The sequence below is a fragment of the Notolabrus celidotus genome, chromosome 4 (genome assembly GCF_009762535.1).
Source record: "Notolabrus celidotus isolate fNotCel1 chromosome 4, fNotCel1.pri, whole genome shotgun sequence".
NCBI lineage: Eukaryota > Metazoa > Chordata > Actinopteri > Labriformes > Labridae > Notolabrus > Notolabrus celidotus.
The window spans coordinates 37,120,614-37,135,790 of NC_048275.1; the positions used below are offsets into that span (position 1 = coordinate 37,120,614).

General features: G+C 43.8%; 1 protein-coding gene across 1 annotated transcript in view; it reads left to right on the forward strand.

Annotated features, from left to right (window-relative positions):
- The window catches only part of pdzd8 (PDZ domain containing 8), a 70,151-nt gene extending 55,919 nt beyond the window's left edge, over window positions 1-14,232 (forward strand). Inside the window, exons 4-5 of the mRNA XM_034681818.1 lie at window positions 8,886-9,048; window positions 9,141-14,232. Of these exons, the coding sequence (XP_034537709.1) occupies window positions 8,886-9,048; window positions 9,141-11,500 (2,523 nt within the window). The 3' untranslated portion in view covers window positions 11,501-14,232. The remainder of the gene's footprint in view (window positions 1-8,885; window positions 9,049-9,140) is intronic.
- Window positions 14,233-15,177: the final 945 nt, after the last annotated feature.

Genomic DNA, 15,177 nt, shown 5'->3' on the forward strand with positions numbered 1-15,177 from the left:
GGAAGCATGAATACACTACGACAGCTTGAATACGGTGTGCCAAAAGGGACAAAATAGGTTGCACTTTAAAAAAAAAAGATAACTCATTTATTTCAGAACTTTTTTTAAAATTTTTTTATTCAATTTATTTGTAAAGGGACCATGTACAATATTTAACATAAATGTCACCATCTGATGCATTGTACCAGAGTTAGCTTAAAGCTAATTTACATCTGCAGTCCCTTGGCAGGTCACAATTAAAACATCACATTGTAAAAACACTTGCTTGCACACACACAAGCGCACGCGCACACGCACGCACGCACGCACGCACGCACGCACGCACACACACACACACACACACACACACACACACACACACACACACACACACACACACACACACACACACACACACACACACACACACAAACAAACAGTATGTATATCAAGTTAAAAGTATCAAATCAGTGGTTGCAGTGTTGAGTGTCCTTTAGCAGACTTTTCAGTTTGGTTTTGAAGCTGCTGAGAGATTCACTGTTCTTAATGTCCTCCGGTAAGGTGTTCCACTGAGTTGTGGCTTTCACAGAAAAAGCTGACTGCCCAAAGGCAGTACGGCGAAAGGGCACATTGCAATTTCTGAACGAAGAGATTCTTGTTGATTTAACGGAGTCCACTGACCGAAAGTTGATAAATTGACGCAGCGGAGGCGGGGCCAAGCCATTTAAAATCTTATACACAAGACACACATTTGAATACAATTTAAAATTCTCAAAGCTCAAAAGATGATGTTTCTCCAGTATCCTACAGTGGTGGTATTGCATTGTTTTTTTGTCCAATATTTTTAAGGTTTGTTTCTACAGAGAGTGAAGTGGTTTAATGACCGTCTCCCCAGCCTGACCCCAGCATGTGATACAATATGACATGTGGGAAAGGATCATAGCATGCATAAAAGTCTTGGCTGCATCCACGACTTTGTGAATAATGCAGTAACGCTGACAGTCCTAATGTTTTGCATTGAAATAGCATGCAGCCCTGACACGTTTCTGCACTGACCCGGTCTTTAACAGTCTAATATATGAAGCAACGGAAGACTTGACCCATCTGTTCTTACACCGATACCTTACTCTGCTGTTGTTTCGAGGCGGAGCAGGGTCTCTGAGGATGAACCTGAAAGAGGCCTTTGAGATCAGGTCCAAACATAACACAAAGTGTCATAAGAGAGAGTTTGTTTCTCATCACAATGAAGGTTTTATTTTAAAGATCAAGAGGAGACCAGTCCAGGCTTCAGTCCTGGAGGTAAAGGAGAGAACTTAAAAGCAATGATGGCTGCCATCTGAACACATTAACCTTTCATTTGTCCCGTGTATCAGAGCAGATAAAAGACAGACTGGGTCTGCTCAAATAGAGGCTAAATTGCTCCATTTACATCCAGCCTGTTCGAGGTTTGTTGAGTTCTTTGTTTGTGTTTTCTGCTCAGAGACAAGGACCCAAGACCTGCCTGTTGTCTTAGTCGATGTTAACAAGGTTAGCCCAGTCACTGCTGCTCGGCCCCGAGAGAAAGCTCCATTACACAACAATTAAACTCTGCAATTTGGAGAAGCACAAACAGCTACTTCCACTCAGGGAAGTCAGGAGAAAGAGGATCAGAGCTCTTTGTATTGAAACTGGATTTTATACACGCCTTTAAACAAATGCATCAGTGCAAATAATAGACTGTGAATGGAAAGTGTCGTACCATCCTTATGTTGCTGTTTAGTTTTTGGATTCCAGTTTAAAAGCCTCCAAATTATCATCTTTGTTTGAGTCAGGGATCAGTGACCATATTTCAGAAGCAGGGAGCCGCTCTGAAGCGTGTGGTTAAACCATAGACTGTATAAATAATGGACATAGTATCCGTGACATCACCCATCTGTTTCTGAAGCGCTGTTTTGAAGCCAATTGTCGGCAGCAGCCATATTGGAAATGTTGAAAGAGTGTGAGGTAAAGAGGCGGGGTTTGAGCCCCTAGCCAACAGATATGTTGGCTAGATATGTGTTCCCGCCTATCAATCAAGTCAGTCATGTCTTTATTTGAGCAAAAACTCGTAATCTTAATATCTTCTGAACGGTTGCGTTAGAAAAAAATTCGCCCCCCGTACAGTGTGTGCTGATAGAGAAATTATCTATGTAGACCTAAACTGTTTTTTGAACCAGACTGTAAACATGTTTATTTCTGCTGTAAAGATAGTCTTCTTTGAATGGGTGTGTATGTGGTTTCTGGTGTTTCATCAGCCAGCCTCTAGTGGACGCTCGATGAATTGCAGTTCATAACACTTCTGCATGGGCTTCATATTTTGAGACCGGAGGTTACCGCTTTGGTTAACCGCCATATGCTAAAAAGTGATTATTTAGCGGTCTGAACAAATGGATATTAAAGTGTTTCCTACAAAAGGAGAACTTTTTTGAAGAGCATGCAAAATTCCCAAAAGGCACTTACGCTACAAACACAGCTGAGATGTTAAGCAGTAACTCATAGCCGAGGCTACACCAGCTGGTAACCTTCTGTGTTGAATACAAAGCCAGTGTGCAAGTGCAAAAGCTGCAGTTCCTTGGCTGACTACTTGAGGCTGCATAAACCTTAAGGTGATTCTGTTTAGAGGCACATTAAGATGCCCATTGTTACTGCAGAATTTAACATGTTGAAAGTCTGTCTCTGTAGCTCATTTTTTTATTGGCAAATCATGGCGTATGTTGTTTTTTTTATTCATCAGTTTTGATTTTACCAAGGCTTTGAGTTATGCATAATTAGCAGCGTGGCTGGTTTGACTGACAGGTGGGCGTGTTAAATAGGGATAGACCGATTACCAACTTAGTTAGCTTAGCTTTAGCATTTCCAATATGGCGACCAACATAACACCTTCATAACACCTCTTTAAAAACCGATGGGTGACATCACTGAAACCACGCCTATGTTTCATACTGTCTATGTATAACTTTTGGAAACAGCTATTAGTACTTTAAGTCTTAAAGGTGACATATCACGCTTTTTTCATCAATATATATTGGTCTAAGAGGTCCCCAAAACATGTCTTTAATATTATGCTCAAAAAAACACTTTGAAATCAGATTTTGGTCTGCCTGAAAAGCCCTCTTCTTCAGCAGTCCTCAGAACACTCTGTTTTCCCTCTGACCACGCCCCCTCAGGAAGTGGATGTGCCTCGGCTCTCCAGCACGTTGATCTAATGTTTACATGTTGGCTGAATATACACGGCTGCTCAGAGATCGCGTTACTTCAACCCTCTGAATCTGATCCTGACGGAGAGGCGCCTGTAGCAGGACCTTTCTGAACCATCGGTCATAGATTTAGTGTTTCTTGTTGTTTTATTTATCAGTATGTAGACGTGTGTCTTGGTACACAGCTACGAACATGTAGCTATGTGGCTATGCTAACTAGCGCTAGCACTTATCCATGATAAATAAAAATCATCCACTAGATCTTCAAATCTGCAGACGTGGGGAGTAAAACCGACCTCTGCCAGAAAGGCAGCAGGACCTTTTCTGAAGGATTGGTCACAGATTTAGTGTTTCTTGTTGTTTTATTTGTCAGTATGTCGACGTGTGTCTTGGTACACAGCTACAGCTACAGCTATGAACATGTTGCTATGTGGCTATGCTAATTAGCGCTAGCACTTATCCATGATAAATAAAAATCATCCACTAGATCTTCAAATCTGCAGACGTGGGGAGTAAAACCGACCTTTGTGTTTATTAAGACAGCCTACAACTAGCATGCCTCCCTCCTAAGCTCCTTGTTAGCACACATGTGTGCAGGTAATGAAAAACGGAGGAGGGGTTGAGTTGTATTTTATACAGTCTATGGGCTGAACAAGCTCCGAGCTCTGACTCCGTGACAGACCGGATATTGTTGTTACGTAACAAAAACACGGAAGTCTGAAACGGCTCGTTTCACACACATTTACAGAAAGGTGGAGAAATCAGAACAGGGGCAGAATGGATTTTTTTCATTCTCAGGGGGTTTGTAGACATGCCAGGGAAACATATTTCAGGTAAAGAACCATTAAAAAGTCCATTTTGCATGATATGTCACCTTTAATGTAAAGGAAAAAAAGGCGTGGAGACCAAAAGAGGTCTTGTTGCATCAAACTGTTCTGTCATATTAACTTTATTACTTTTATAAAATTGAGGTAAGCTCATATTTCCTTTCTCTCTTTCCGGCATGGCCTGTCTGTCGAGTGAAGAGAATTAAAGCGTAGTAACAGAAGGTTCAGAAGGAGACCGTCAGCTTTATCTTTGGACACCAGCACTGCTGGATAGGACCGCCTCATCTCTGGAGTTTTGTGTGCACTGACATGTAATGAGGTTCACATGAGTGAGTGTCTACGAGTGCGCATGTTTTAGTGATGTAAGTGTGTTAAAGAGAGATTGCTACTGTTTGCACTGCAGCAGAACGGCCTCCTGTGCTCTCTTTTGTAAATCTATTACTGACACAAAGGCCTCATGGCAGCCAGCGGGGCAGCTGTTCACACACAGCAGAACCATATAGTGATGTTCAGCAGCCACACTCACCTGTTCTAACTGTGAGGGCAACATATTACAAGCCTGATAGCCGAGGAGAAGGTGATCCACTCAGCGCTGTCATCCTGGTCTGAAGTTTCCTTCAAACATGTTTTAAATGTGAGAGGAAAAGAATCAGCAAAGTGAAAGAGTCTGAGAGGAGTTTGTGTTAATTTGCTTCATTCATCACTCGTCATCATCTCCGGAGTGAGGCTGAAAGTGCAAGCAGGAATAATAAGGCGTTTTTCGACCGGAGGAACTTTACCCCTGAACTACGTGCGTTTCAACTGGTGGATCCAGGGTCTAAAGCTAGTTCAGGGGTAGTTAATCTCCCCCCTAAAAAGCCCTTGCTATGGGGGTAGTACTTTTCAAAGGTCCCGGGACCCTCTGGGGGCGGGGCCTGCAATGCTGAACGTGTCTGATTGGTAGATTAACCGCAGTGTTTTTATTCCTCCCTCCGTCCACAATAACATCACACACATCTGTGATTCACATGATTTCTCTTTCTTTCATTAGTTTTTATTTGTTCTATCTTTTTTGTATGTGTGTGTACTTTTCAAAAGAAGAAGCTGTGATTCTCTTGATTTAGCAGCTTGTAACAGTAGTCTTCTCTCAGCCCACCGTGAATATGTCTCTCCCGGTGTTACGGTTTTAAAAGTGACCCTGTAAACTGGAGCCCTTCAGTTGAACGTGTCAGTGTTTGTGGAGTTTACACAGCTGTTGAAACACAGAGGGAGTTCCTGGGAATGCAAACTAGTTTAGTTTTTATTAAGATTTCAAAATATCCTCATCAGATATTTAATGATCGTCTAAAGACGTTTATGAGGGATGCATCCGGCTGAAAGTCTCCAGTTAACAGGGTCGCTGTTTAAACCAAAACACCGGCCGATCTGTGCCACGGCTTTTTGAGTTCAAAAGGATTTTAAAGCCGTGTTGAAACGTCTTTGCTACTCGCGCTTATCTCCTCTCACATGTTGATTCAGTGAATCCATCTGTGATGAAATATAGCACCATCTAAAACAGACCAGCTGAGTCTCTTCATGCTAACAGGCTAACTGTTGTGTTGCTCATAATGATACCTGCCTGTCCGTCTGCTTCTATGGTGTCATCTGTGATGAGTGTCATTCATCTTTGTTTTACTGCCCTCTACTGGTCTGGTGGTGTAGTGCATTTACTTTTTTTTTCTCCATACGTCACTGGCCTGATATACACAATCTACCCGGGACTTCAGTCCGCGGTCGAAACACAGACAACAATGGGGGAACAGGAACCTTTTAGTTCAGGGTAAAGTAGTTCTGGGGGCTAAAAGACCCCGGGACTCTTGGTTGAAATGCACCTTTAGTATCTGACTGTTAACTCTGTGAGACTGACTCAATCAACAGTTGCATTTTGTAAACAATTGTGCGATTGGATTTTCAGTATCCTGAATTAAGGCTCAGTATTTCTGCATCTTCTCGTGTTGTATTCAGTCGTGGGATCAGAGCTGCAGAGCTACACTCACTCACTGAGCAACAGTCTCTGCCTGATTTGAAGCTGAATGAGCCTTTAGCCTCCACTCTCTCTCCCCCACAGCGACCTGTTGCCTCCACAATGTTGTTAGAGTCTTCATGTTAGACCTGTAACACGGTCAAATTAGATTAAACCTGGAGACAAACACACACTCACACAAACATGTGCTTAATGGTGAGGCAGAAACTCTCTGAAAGGAGAGGATATTCAGCAGCCCTTTGAGTATCAGATTTTAACATCTGCAGGGAAAGTGATGGGGGGGCTGGAGTCATCAGGTCTGTCTTTAGTGGGAGTAGTTCACCATCGTGTCATAGGGAAACATTTAGTATCTGACCTCTCGTTGTATCCTGAAATAAGATGGTAATATGAGCAGTGCAGCATCGTTGTTTAATCTTTACTTTAGTCCTTTTCTGTTTAGTCCTTCTAGGTTTAGATGAAGTCTAGACTTATGCAAATCAGGAGTCTTGGTTTTTAATCAATCAATCAATCAATCAATCAATCAATCAATCAATCAATCAATCAGACTTTATTTATAAAGCACTTTTCATGCAATGACATTGTAACACAAAGTACTGTACAGAAAAACAACTTAAAATAGAATAAAATAAAAAAAGATATATACATAAAAATAAAAATTCCCCCCCATCCTAATCCCAGCCCCAACTCCAAACCCACCCCACAATTCTAAAGCTAAGAACACAATATATGCAACATTAATAATGAAAACAATATAAATAAAATAAATAAAGTGACTAAAATTTGAACTAGATAATAAATTAAAAAGTAAATAAATAAAGAAAGGTGAAATAAAACTGTTATAAGAATAAAACACACAGACCACCATGCAGCTGGATTAGGGCCCTTTACTTCGGTGAGTCAGGCCCCTCACCCTCCTTGCCAGCTTGTATAGATCATCTGTTTATTCACGGCCGGCTCTAACTCAATCACAGCCCTCCACCAGAAGTGTAACAAATGACAGCAGGGAAATTACAGTCATTCATCTCCGTCTTCCCACATCATGTCTTTCCTCCTCTTCTGTCTTCTAAACCAGGACACCTGTACCTGCTTCTCCCCCCTCCTGTGCTTCCCCTCCTCCGCCTCATTCTTCTTCTCCCCTCTACATGAACCACATGTCACCAGTAAACCGACAGTCTCCACCAATCACAGCTAAAATCATCTTCTTTTTCACAACTTGGATCATCATCATGCACGATGTGATTTATTTTCTTCGATTCGTGCTCGATAACTTGACAGACTTCCTGTTAGTCATCAACCAGCTCACCTCTGCATCACAACAGGTGTACTCTGCCATATGTGACTGTGACTGTATGCAGTGGCTGTTATTAAGGCAGACGGGGGTGGGGGGCTTAATTACTGCTCTCTCTCTCCGGGTACAGAATTGCCACTTTCAGTTTGACTCTCCCATCAAAGAGCTGGAGGCAGATGTCAGTGTTACACTTGTGTTTCACAATTTGCAGTGTATTCTCATCTTCAGTTTTCCATCATTACAGACAAAGAAAGAAAGAAATATACACAGCTGTGAACAAGAGTGTTTATTTCTCTTTAACCAGCAAAGTTCTCATTGAGATTTAACCTCTTAATCAGCCGTGACCAGGTTTGGTGCAATCATTTTAAAGTAGTCTAATTATTTTATTGAGCCTTGGCCTCAAGATAATGAGGAGCAGTGTTTTAACAGCCTTACAGAGCTGAATTAACCCACACCTCAAAGTGAATTATTACCCGGCTCTCTTAATGATCTTCCAGTTGTGCGATGCTTGATATTGATTGGTCAAAACCCTTTGATTACATATCATTAAATAACACAACCCTTTTAGAGCCTTTGTTTGATCAGTCAGTTTTTATACATATGTGTATAATCATAACAAGAGTTACCTCAGGACACTTAAAAAATATGAGCACGTATAGACTCTTTATTATATTTACAGAGACCCAACACTAGTCCACTGTGAGAGAGCACTTGGTAGCATTATGCAAAGAAAAACCCTCAAACAGGCAGACACAGAACCAGACTCCTGTTGATCTCTGCCGTGACTGGACGGGCCAGACAGACAGACAGACAGACAGACAGACAGACAGACAGACCAAAAACTGAAGCATTACTGTAACCATAAATCCTTATCTATAACTATAAGGACTCGGGATGCACTGATACATCGGTTTAACGTTGGTATTGGCCAATATCAGCCCTGCTGGCCTGTCATCATTAGTCTGCCATGCACCAATGTCTGTAGCCAGTGTTCATCCTGCTGCATCACTGCTGATTCAGAAAAGAAGGTTTCTATTGGACAGAAGAGGTCACCTGTTGGTCAAACGCTGAATTATGTTCATGGTCAAACGTGAAAGAAATGTTGGCAGTGTTGGAGTGTCACAGCATTTCTGAGAGATGAGCAAGGCAGTTTGTACGACATGTTCCAGTGACATTTTAAAAAGAGGGATTACTAACAGAAATGATGATCCATCAATTCATTTAAAAATACAGATGCAAATAAAAATGAAGTAATGAAAAATCTGTGATATTTGAACTGGCTATTGGCTAGTCATTTTAAACATTGGTGTCGGCCCTTCACTCAAATAATGTCTGAAGGCAGCCTCCTCAGTGTGGCTGCTGCCGAGCGATGTTAGCGATCATCCTTGTGTCCATTTGGCCATTCTGCTTTCAACCAGCAGAGCTCAGGTACTGTGGGGATGTGGGAAATCTGCCAGCACCAGATTTCATCATTCGTCTCTGTGAAACTACTACCCTCAAGTCACATCCCGTGGGTCAGTTATGAAAATATTGAACTTAATTGTAATTTCTTTCTCATTGTGTGTGTGCAACAGACGGAGGTAATCAAAGGACCGTGTGGCAGTGTTGGGATGACCTTCAGGCACGTACCTGCCAGTGAGGGGGATGCTGTGCACGTCAGCATTGAGACGGTCACACCCAACTCCCCTGCAGCCCTGGCAGACCTGCAGAGGGGTGATCGCCTCATCGCCATCGGAGGTGTGTGATGCGTCATTGTTACGTTTTAAAATGGTCAATCTGTTGTTTCCAGTACTAACAGAAACCGTCCTGTTCTGGTTTTTCTTCTTTAGGTGTCAAAGTGACATCCTCGGTTCAAGTGCCAAAACTGTTGAAGCAAGCTGGGGACAGGGTGGTAGTACTCTATGAGAGACCAGTCCGTCACCAGCAACCATCTTTTGGGAGTCTGGGAACGCTTCAGGAAGGGTTTGGGCAGCTAGAGGAAACAGGTTTCGTCCCCCACCCAGGAGGTTACGAGGAAGACCCAGCCCCCATCACCACCCTCTCAGACATATCTGACAGTAAAGACATGGACTCTGAGTTTGAAGAGTTGATTGTGGACTCCAAACCTGGCCAGACTGGTGGCTCTGTTAGCAGTGGCTCAAACACCAGTGACATCAAGGACGATTCCTTACTTACAGTTAACCAAAGCCCCAAAAGGACTGTGGCCAACTTGGCCTCTAAGCCCCTTGGATCCATATCACCCATCCTCAACCGCAAGTTAAACCTGGTGGGTCTCCAGTCACCACTTAGACCCCAGCCCAAAGAATCACCAAAGCCCTCACCACATAAGACTAGTGGTGATCCAGGGGACGGTCTGCAACGCCCTAATGTCCCTCCTCCACCCCCTCCCTCTCGCCCCCCTGTGCCACCAAGACCTCAGATAAGGTTGACATCGGCCCCATCAGAGACCAGTCTCTTGGAAGGTGTAGATTCAGTCTCACTTACAAATGCTGCAGTAACTTCTACCCTCCCCGCCACCACTGCTTCTGAAAAATCTCCAGAAAAAACTTCTGTAACTGGAGCCACGGAGGACAAAGCTGGCACGGAGAAAACATGTGCTAAACAGTCTGAGTCTAGGCAGTCCACCAAGTCAGCAGAGTCCAGTGATGACCTGCCTGCCCCATCCACTGTGACCAGCAGCAGCAAGGCCGATCAAGCAAAGGACAAAGCTTCAGAGAGCTCCTGCAGCACACGGGACAGTTTAGAAGATCATTCCCTCTGGGAGTCCCCAGAAACCATGCATCGTACCCAGAACTCACGCTGGACAAAGGCCTCTGTGGTGTTTGAGGTGGAGAGCAACCATAAGTACCTTAATGTGGCCCTGTGGTGCAAAGATCCCTTTAAGCTAGGTAGTTTGTTGTGCCTGGGTCATGTCAGCCTTCAGCTGGACCACTTAGCCCTGGAATGTATGGCTACATCTTCAGCAGAGTACCAGAGCACCTTTAGGTTGGGGCCTCCAGAGCCCAGAGCTAATGTTAGCCGCACCGCACTCCGCAGTCTCAGTACTCACAAGGGCTTCAATGAAAAGCTGTGTTATGGAGACGTTACTCTGAACTTTTGTTACCTTGGTGAAGGCGAGTTTGACTATCCTGTGGGTTTGGCAGAAAGGGAGCGGGAGGGAAGCCTCCATGATGAGGATCTAAGGGAGAGGGAGAGGGAGCATATCTCCCCGGCACCGCGTGATGATTTGGTTTATGGCGCAATGCAGCTGGTGGAGGTTCGTCACAACTTCCAGGACACCCAGTTCCAGAATCCTACCTGGTGTGAATACTGCAAGAAGAAGGTGTGGACCAAGGCAGCCTCTCAGTGTATGATCTGCGCCTATGTGTGCCACAAGAAGTGCCAGGACAAGTGCCTTGCTGAGAATCCCTTCTGTGTGGCAGCAACTGAACGCCGTGGAGCTGACCCTGAAGCCAAATCAACCATAAACCGGGCAACTACAGGCCTAACACGCCACATCATCAACACCAGCTCCCGTCTGCTCAACCTCCGCCAAGTGCCCAAGACTCGGCTGGTGGAGCAGGTGGCTGACGTGGTGCCTGGAGTGGTGGAGCCCTCACCCAAACACACCCCCAACACCTCAGACAATGAGAGCAGTGATACCGAGACCTACACCAGTGGTGCGAGCCCCTCAAAGCAGCCCGCCAACGCTGGCAGCAGCAGTAAACTTGTGCGTAAGGAAGGCGGGTTGGATGACAGTGTGTTCATTGCTGTGAAGGAGATAGGCCGAGACCTGTACCGGGGGCTGCCCACAGATGAACGCTCCCAGAAGCTGGAGTTAATGCTAGACAAGCTGCAGCAGGAAATAGACCAGGAGCTGGAGCACAATAATGCACTGCTGCTGGAGGAGAGGGAGGCGACTGATGCCCGGCGCAAGGCCCTAATTAGTACTGCCTTGTCCAAGTCTGGGGAGAGACTCCAAGCCCTCACCCTGCTGATGATCCACTACCGTGCAGGCATTGAGGACCTGGAGTCAGTGGAGAGTACCTCTCCATCAGAGCCGCAAGGCTTTAAAAGCAAAGCAGAAGGTCCAGAGGAGGAGGCTCTGATGGGGGCTGAGCTGTATGACAGTGACATATGCAGCCCTGTGGAGGTGCAGCTGTTGGATGACATTACGGAGGAGCAGATCTGTGTGGAGGCTCTCCACTGAAAAGGACCTGAAAGGAGAAAAAGGAGGAACGTGTGCCCTGGGATTGACCTCCCAGCAAAACAATGTCCAGTTTGTATTCTGAGATCGGGTCATTTCTGAAGTTCGCTTTAGATCTGGAGGATTTGGGGTCCAGTGTTTGACGATTCACATGTTTTTGTTGTTTTGTTTGATTTTAGGTGAAAAAGGGGTAAAGGTGTTTCCTGCATAAGGATTCTTGGTAAACCTGTTATTGGTATTTTGATTTGCACATTGTAACGCTGTTTCCATGCTCTTGGTTTAAAAGGGAAGCTTGAGAGCCAGACTTTTATCTGCCCTCAGTAGTGCTGCATGTTTATCCTCCAGTTTTTTTTCCTGTGGCTTCAAGATTTCATTGTGAGCTTCTAATTCAGTTTGCTTTCTTGTCTGTAACTGCTTTGCCATAAGGACTTTGGATAACGAGCACGTGGCTGAGCTTTATTCGTCTGATTTAACTTCTGTGACGGAAATGCGTTGTTTAATATTATTTTGCTGGAACAAGCCCATATGAAGGTGAACGTCTTTTTACAGTGTGAATATTACCAGGGAAAGCAGGATGAGACATCCACGTTAGTCTGGGAACACTGCTATTGGTCATACATATCTTTTGCTTTGAGCACTTTTTGTACTGTAATAAATTTGGATTTTAGAAGTGATTCTACTTTCTCGCAAAGCTCTTTGGGCTTTCAGCAGCTGCATTAATATCAGTGGACCCTCATGGTTTGCCTCTTCTGTGTTTTATATTTCTTTGTATTGGTTAGGACTCTATCACCCATTCTTTGCTTCTTTATTGCCCCGTCCGCTTTTGCTGAAACACCCTCATCACGTCTGTTTCCTTCAAACTTTCTTTGATGCATTTTGGAAAGGCACACTCTGACTCTTTGGTCTGGGCTCTGGATGAATGTTGCACAGCTTGCAGCTAAATGTTGCGAGCTCAGATGATGTTATGATTCTCAAATGTTGATTTGACTTGTTTAATGTCGGTGTGTGTAAAGATGATTTCAGTGCTTCCAACAGTTCCGTGATTTAGTGCGCATCATTTGGCTTCATATTTCTCAGACCCCGATGAATGTACGTCCAGCCCTTGCTGTGTTTTGTGCATATGCAGCCGATTGGCACTGCCTTCCCCCCGATTCCTAGCATCATACATCAATGTAGCCTGTTACAGTAAGTCTATCATAACCAGTTACAGCTCCAAGCTGCTCTGCTCATCATCTCTACTAATACTGCAAAACCTTTCCACGAGGGAATATCATACATGTGTATGAAAAGGAAAAATCTACCCCGAAACGTTGTCATTGTCTCTTCAGGTATTGGTGTCAGTCTTCTTCTCTTGCTTTTATTTGATATTTCGACATGAAGGAAAATTTGCAGCACAGATCCAGTTGATTTAGTTGTGTGATGCTCCGGCTGTAGATTGTCTCATCCATCAGAACTGTGACAGCCAACAAGCACACGAGGAAAAACTGCAGAGATGTGGATTGAAGAAAGTGTGTGTGCAGAGAAAAAACACTGAAACACAGTCCTGAATCCAGTGAGTGCGATGGATCAATCACTTAGTCGATAAACTTTACATTAGTAAAGAAGAAAAGTCAAATTTGGGAAGTTATCATAACTATCCAAGTGTTAGGGACTTGGTTTTGATGATCACAAAACACATAGTTGGGGCGCTTTATTTCTGCACACTGAACTGATGACGGGCGACTCATAATGAGGAGGTAAGGTCAGGTGTTTCAGCATCGTCGTGTCAGTGCAGCCTCCCCGCCCTGAAATTAAGAATAGGATCTTATATTAATGGACTGACGAAACATTAGGCCTTAAATCAAACTAAACAAAACCTCTCAGCCTGATTTGATTTGTACGTCATCACAGGAGCACCACACCTTTACATTTAAGGAGTGTATGGCTGATGAGCTCAGACATACGGCCTTCAGAGCGTCCTGCTGAAGAGGAGAGATGTACATGTGAAGATAAAACAGTTTGTTGTAGGATCTTGTTGTTTCCTCCGCTTCATGGACAAAGAGACATTATCGTTTGTTCTTGCAGTGCACAAACCAAAGTGTTAGTCATTTAAACTAATACAGGAAAAAGAGTTTGTATTAACGTGAGTGGAGTGGGTAGATTTTTCCTTTAATGTCACTTTGCTCCAACAGGAAAGCCGATGGGAAAAGAGTTGTTGTCACAGACTCGGAGGAAGCGAAGGCACATAACCTGTTCTGTTTTGTGCAATAGATGTGCGGCTCATGTAGATATTGGCTTACTGGCTGCTAAACCCGTCGATTTTTCTCATTTCTGTACATCCAGATTTTTTGTGCAATATTTTTGTAGAAAATGAAGCTGATAATCAAGAAGAGTGAGTCCCGGTGTCTTTGACCTCTCCTCTTTTCTCTCAAAACGTGCAGTCTGTGTGCCCTTATGTCTGGTGATATCCCTGCTGGGTTTTGGGGGACCAATGAGGACCTGAGTGGAGTTGACCCCTCTTTTGGCCTGAGAAGCACTGCTTTTGCTGCTGTTATTATAATGTGCTCTTCCACAGAACTCATAATCACACGCTTCTGCCCCCACCTCTGAAACTGCACTTACAATATGACCGCCCACTACAGCTTTCAGCAGGTCCTTTTCTTTTGTGTATGTGAGGGATGTTGTACACAGTTTTTCAGAAGGCCCCTGTGATGAAGCTTTATTGTACATAACCTAAATAAACAAGCTCAAATGAACTCCAGTCTCTCTGCTGTGTGCTTCTGTCAGCCCTTACACAATAACACTGTGATGTAAAGTGGAATCACCAAACATGAGACATTGAAGACCTACAGGACGACACCAGTTATACTGTTTATTAGATTCTTTGATATTGTTCCACACAGAAGGAAACTGATCCAGTATTAGAAATCAAAGTCAACCAATGCTTGAGATGCAGATTACACACATTCATGTCTTCATGTACTCTCACTGGGAATGTGTGTGCACTGGTTACTGTTCAGCCCTGTGACATCCATGTGAGTTCACTTAAAGCTGTTGGGAGGAGCTTCAGGTTTGTGTTGGTTTTGGCACCCCCTGTAGACGATGTATTTTTCCCGTACATGCAGAGGAAATATTTTTTAAAGTTTATTTTTGGGCTTTAATGCCTTTATTGAGAGGAGAGGACACTGGATAGAGCAAGGAAGTGGAAGCAGGTGTGGGAACTGACCTTCAGAGACGGGCCAAAGTTGGAAGTGAACCTGTGCTGCCTGCTTCTGATTTAACCATTCGGCTAAACCGATGCCTCTAAGGAAGTTTTTTTTTTGACAAAAACTCTTATTCTGCCTAATATTACAGTCAAATGTAAGACGCATTTTTAATATTTGCTGTCTGTTATCATTACCCTACCCCCTCACAGCTGCTACAGGCTTTGAAAATTAAAAAACAGAAATGTTTTATCCTGTTTGCTTCTGTTGGGCATAAAGAAGCATCACCATTAAATTCAACCAGTTAAAAACTCCTCACAGTGGATTGAATCTAATGTGCACAAACTCAGCATGCTCCATAAAAAGGACCATATGAGGCTTTCCTGAAAAAAGCATCACTACTTGAGGCAGGCAACACGGCCTCATGCATGTATGTTTGTACCAAAAACATCCAGTCTTAGAATATGAAGCCCACGCAGAAATGTAAAAACTGCAGTT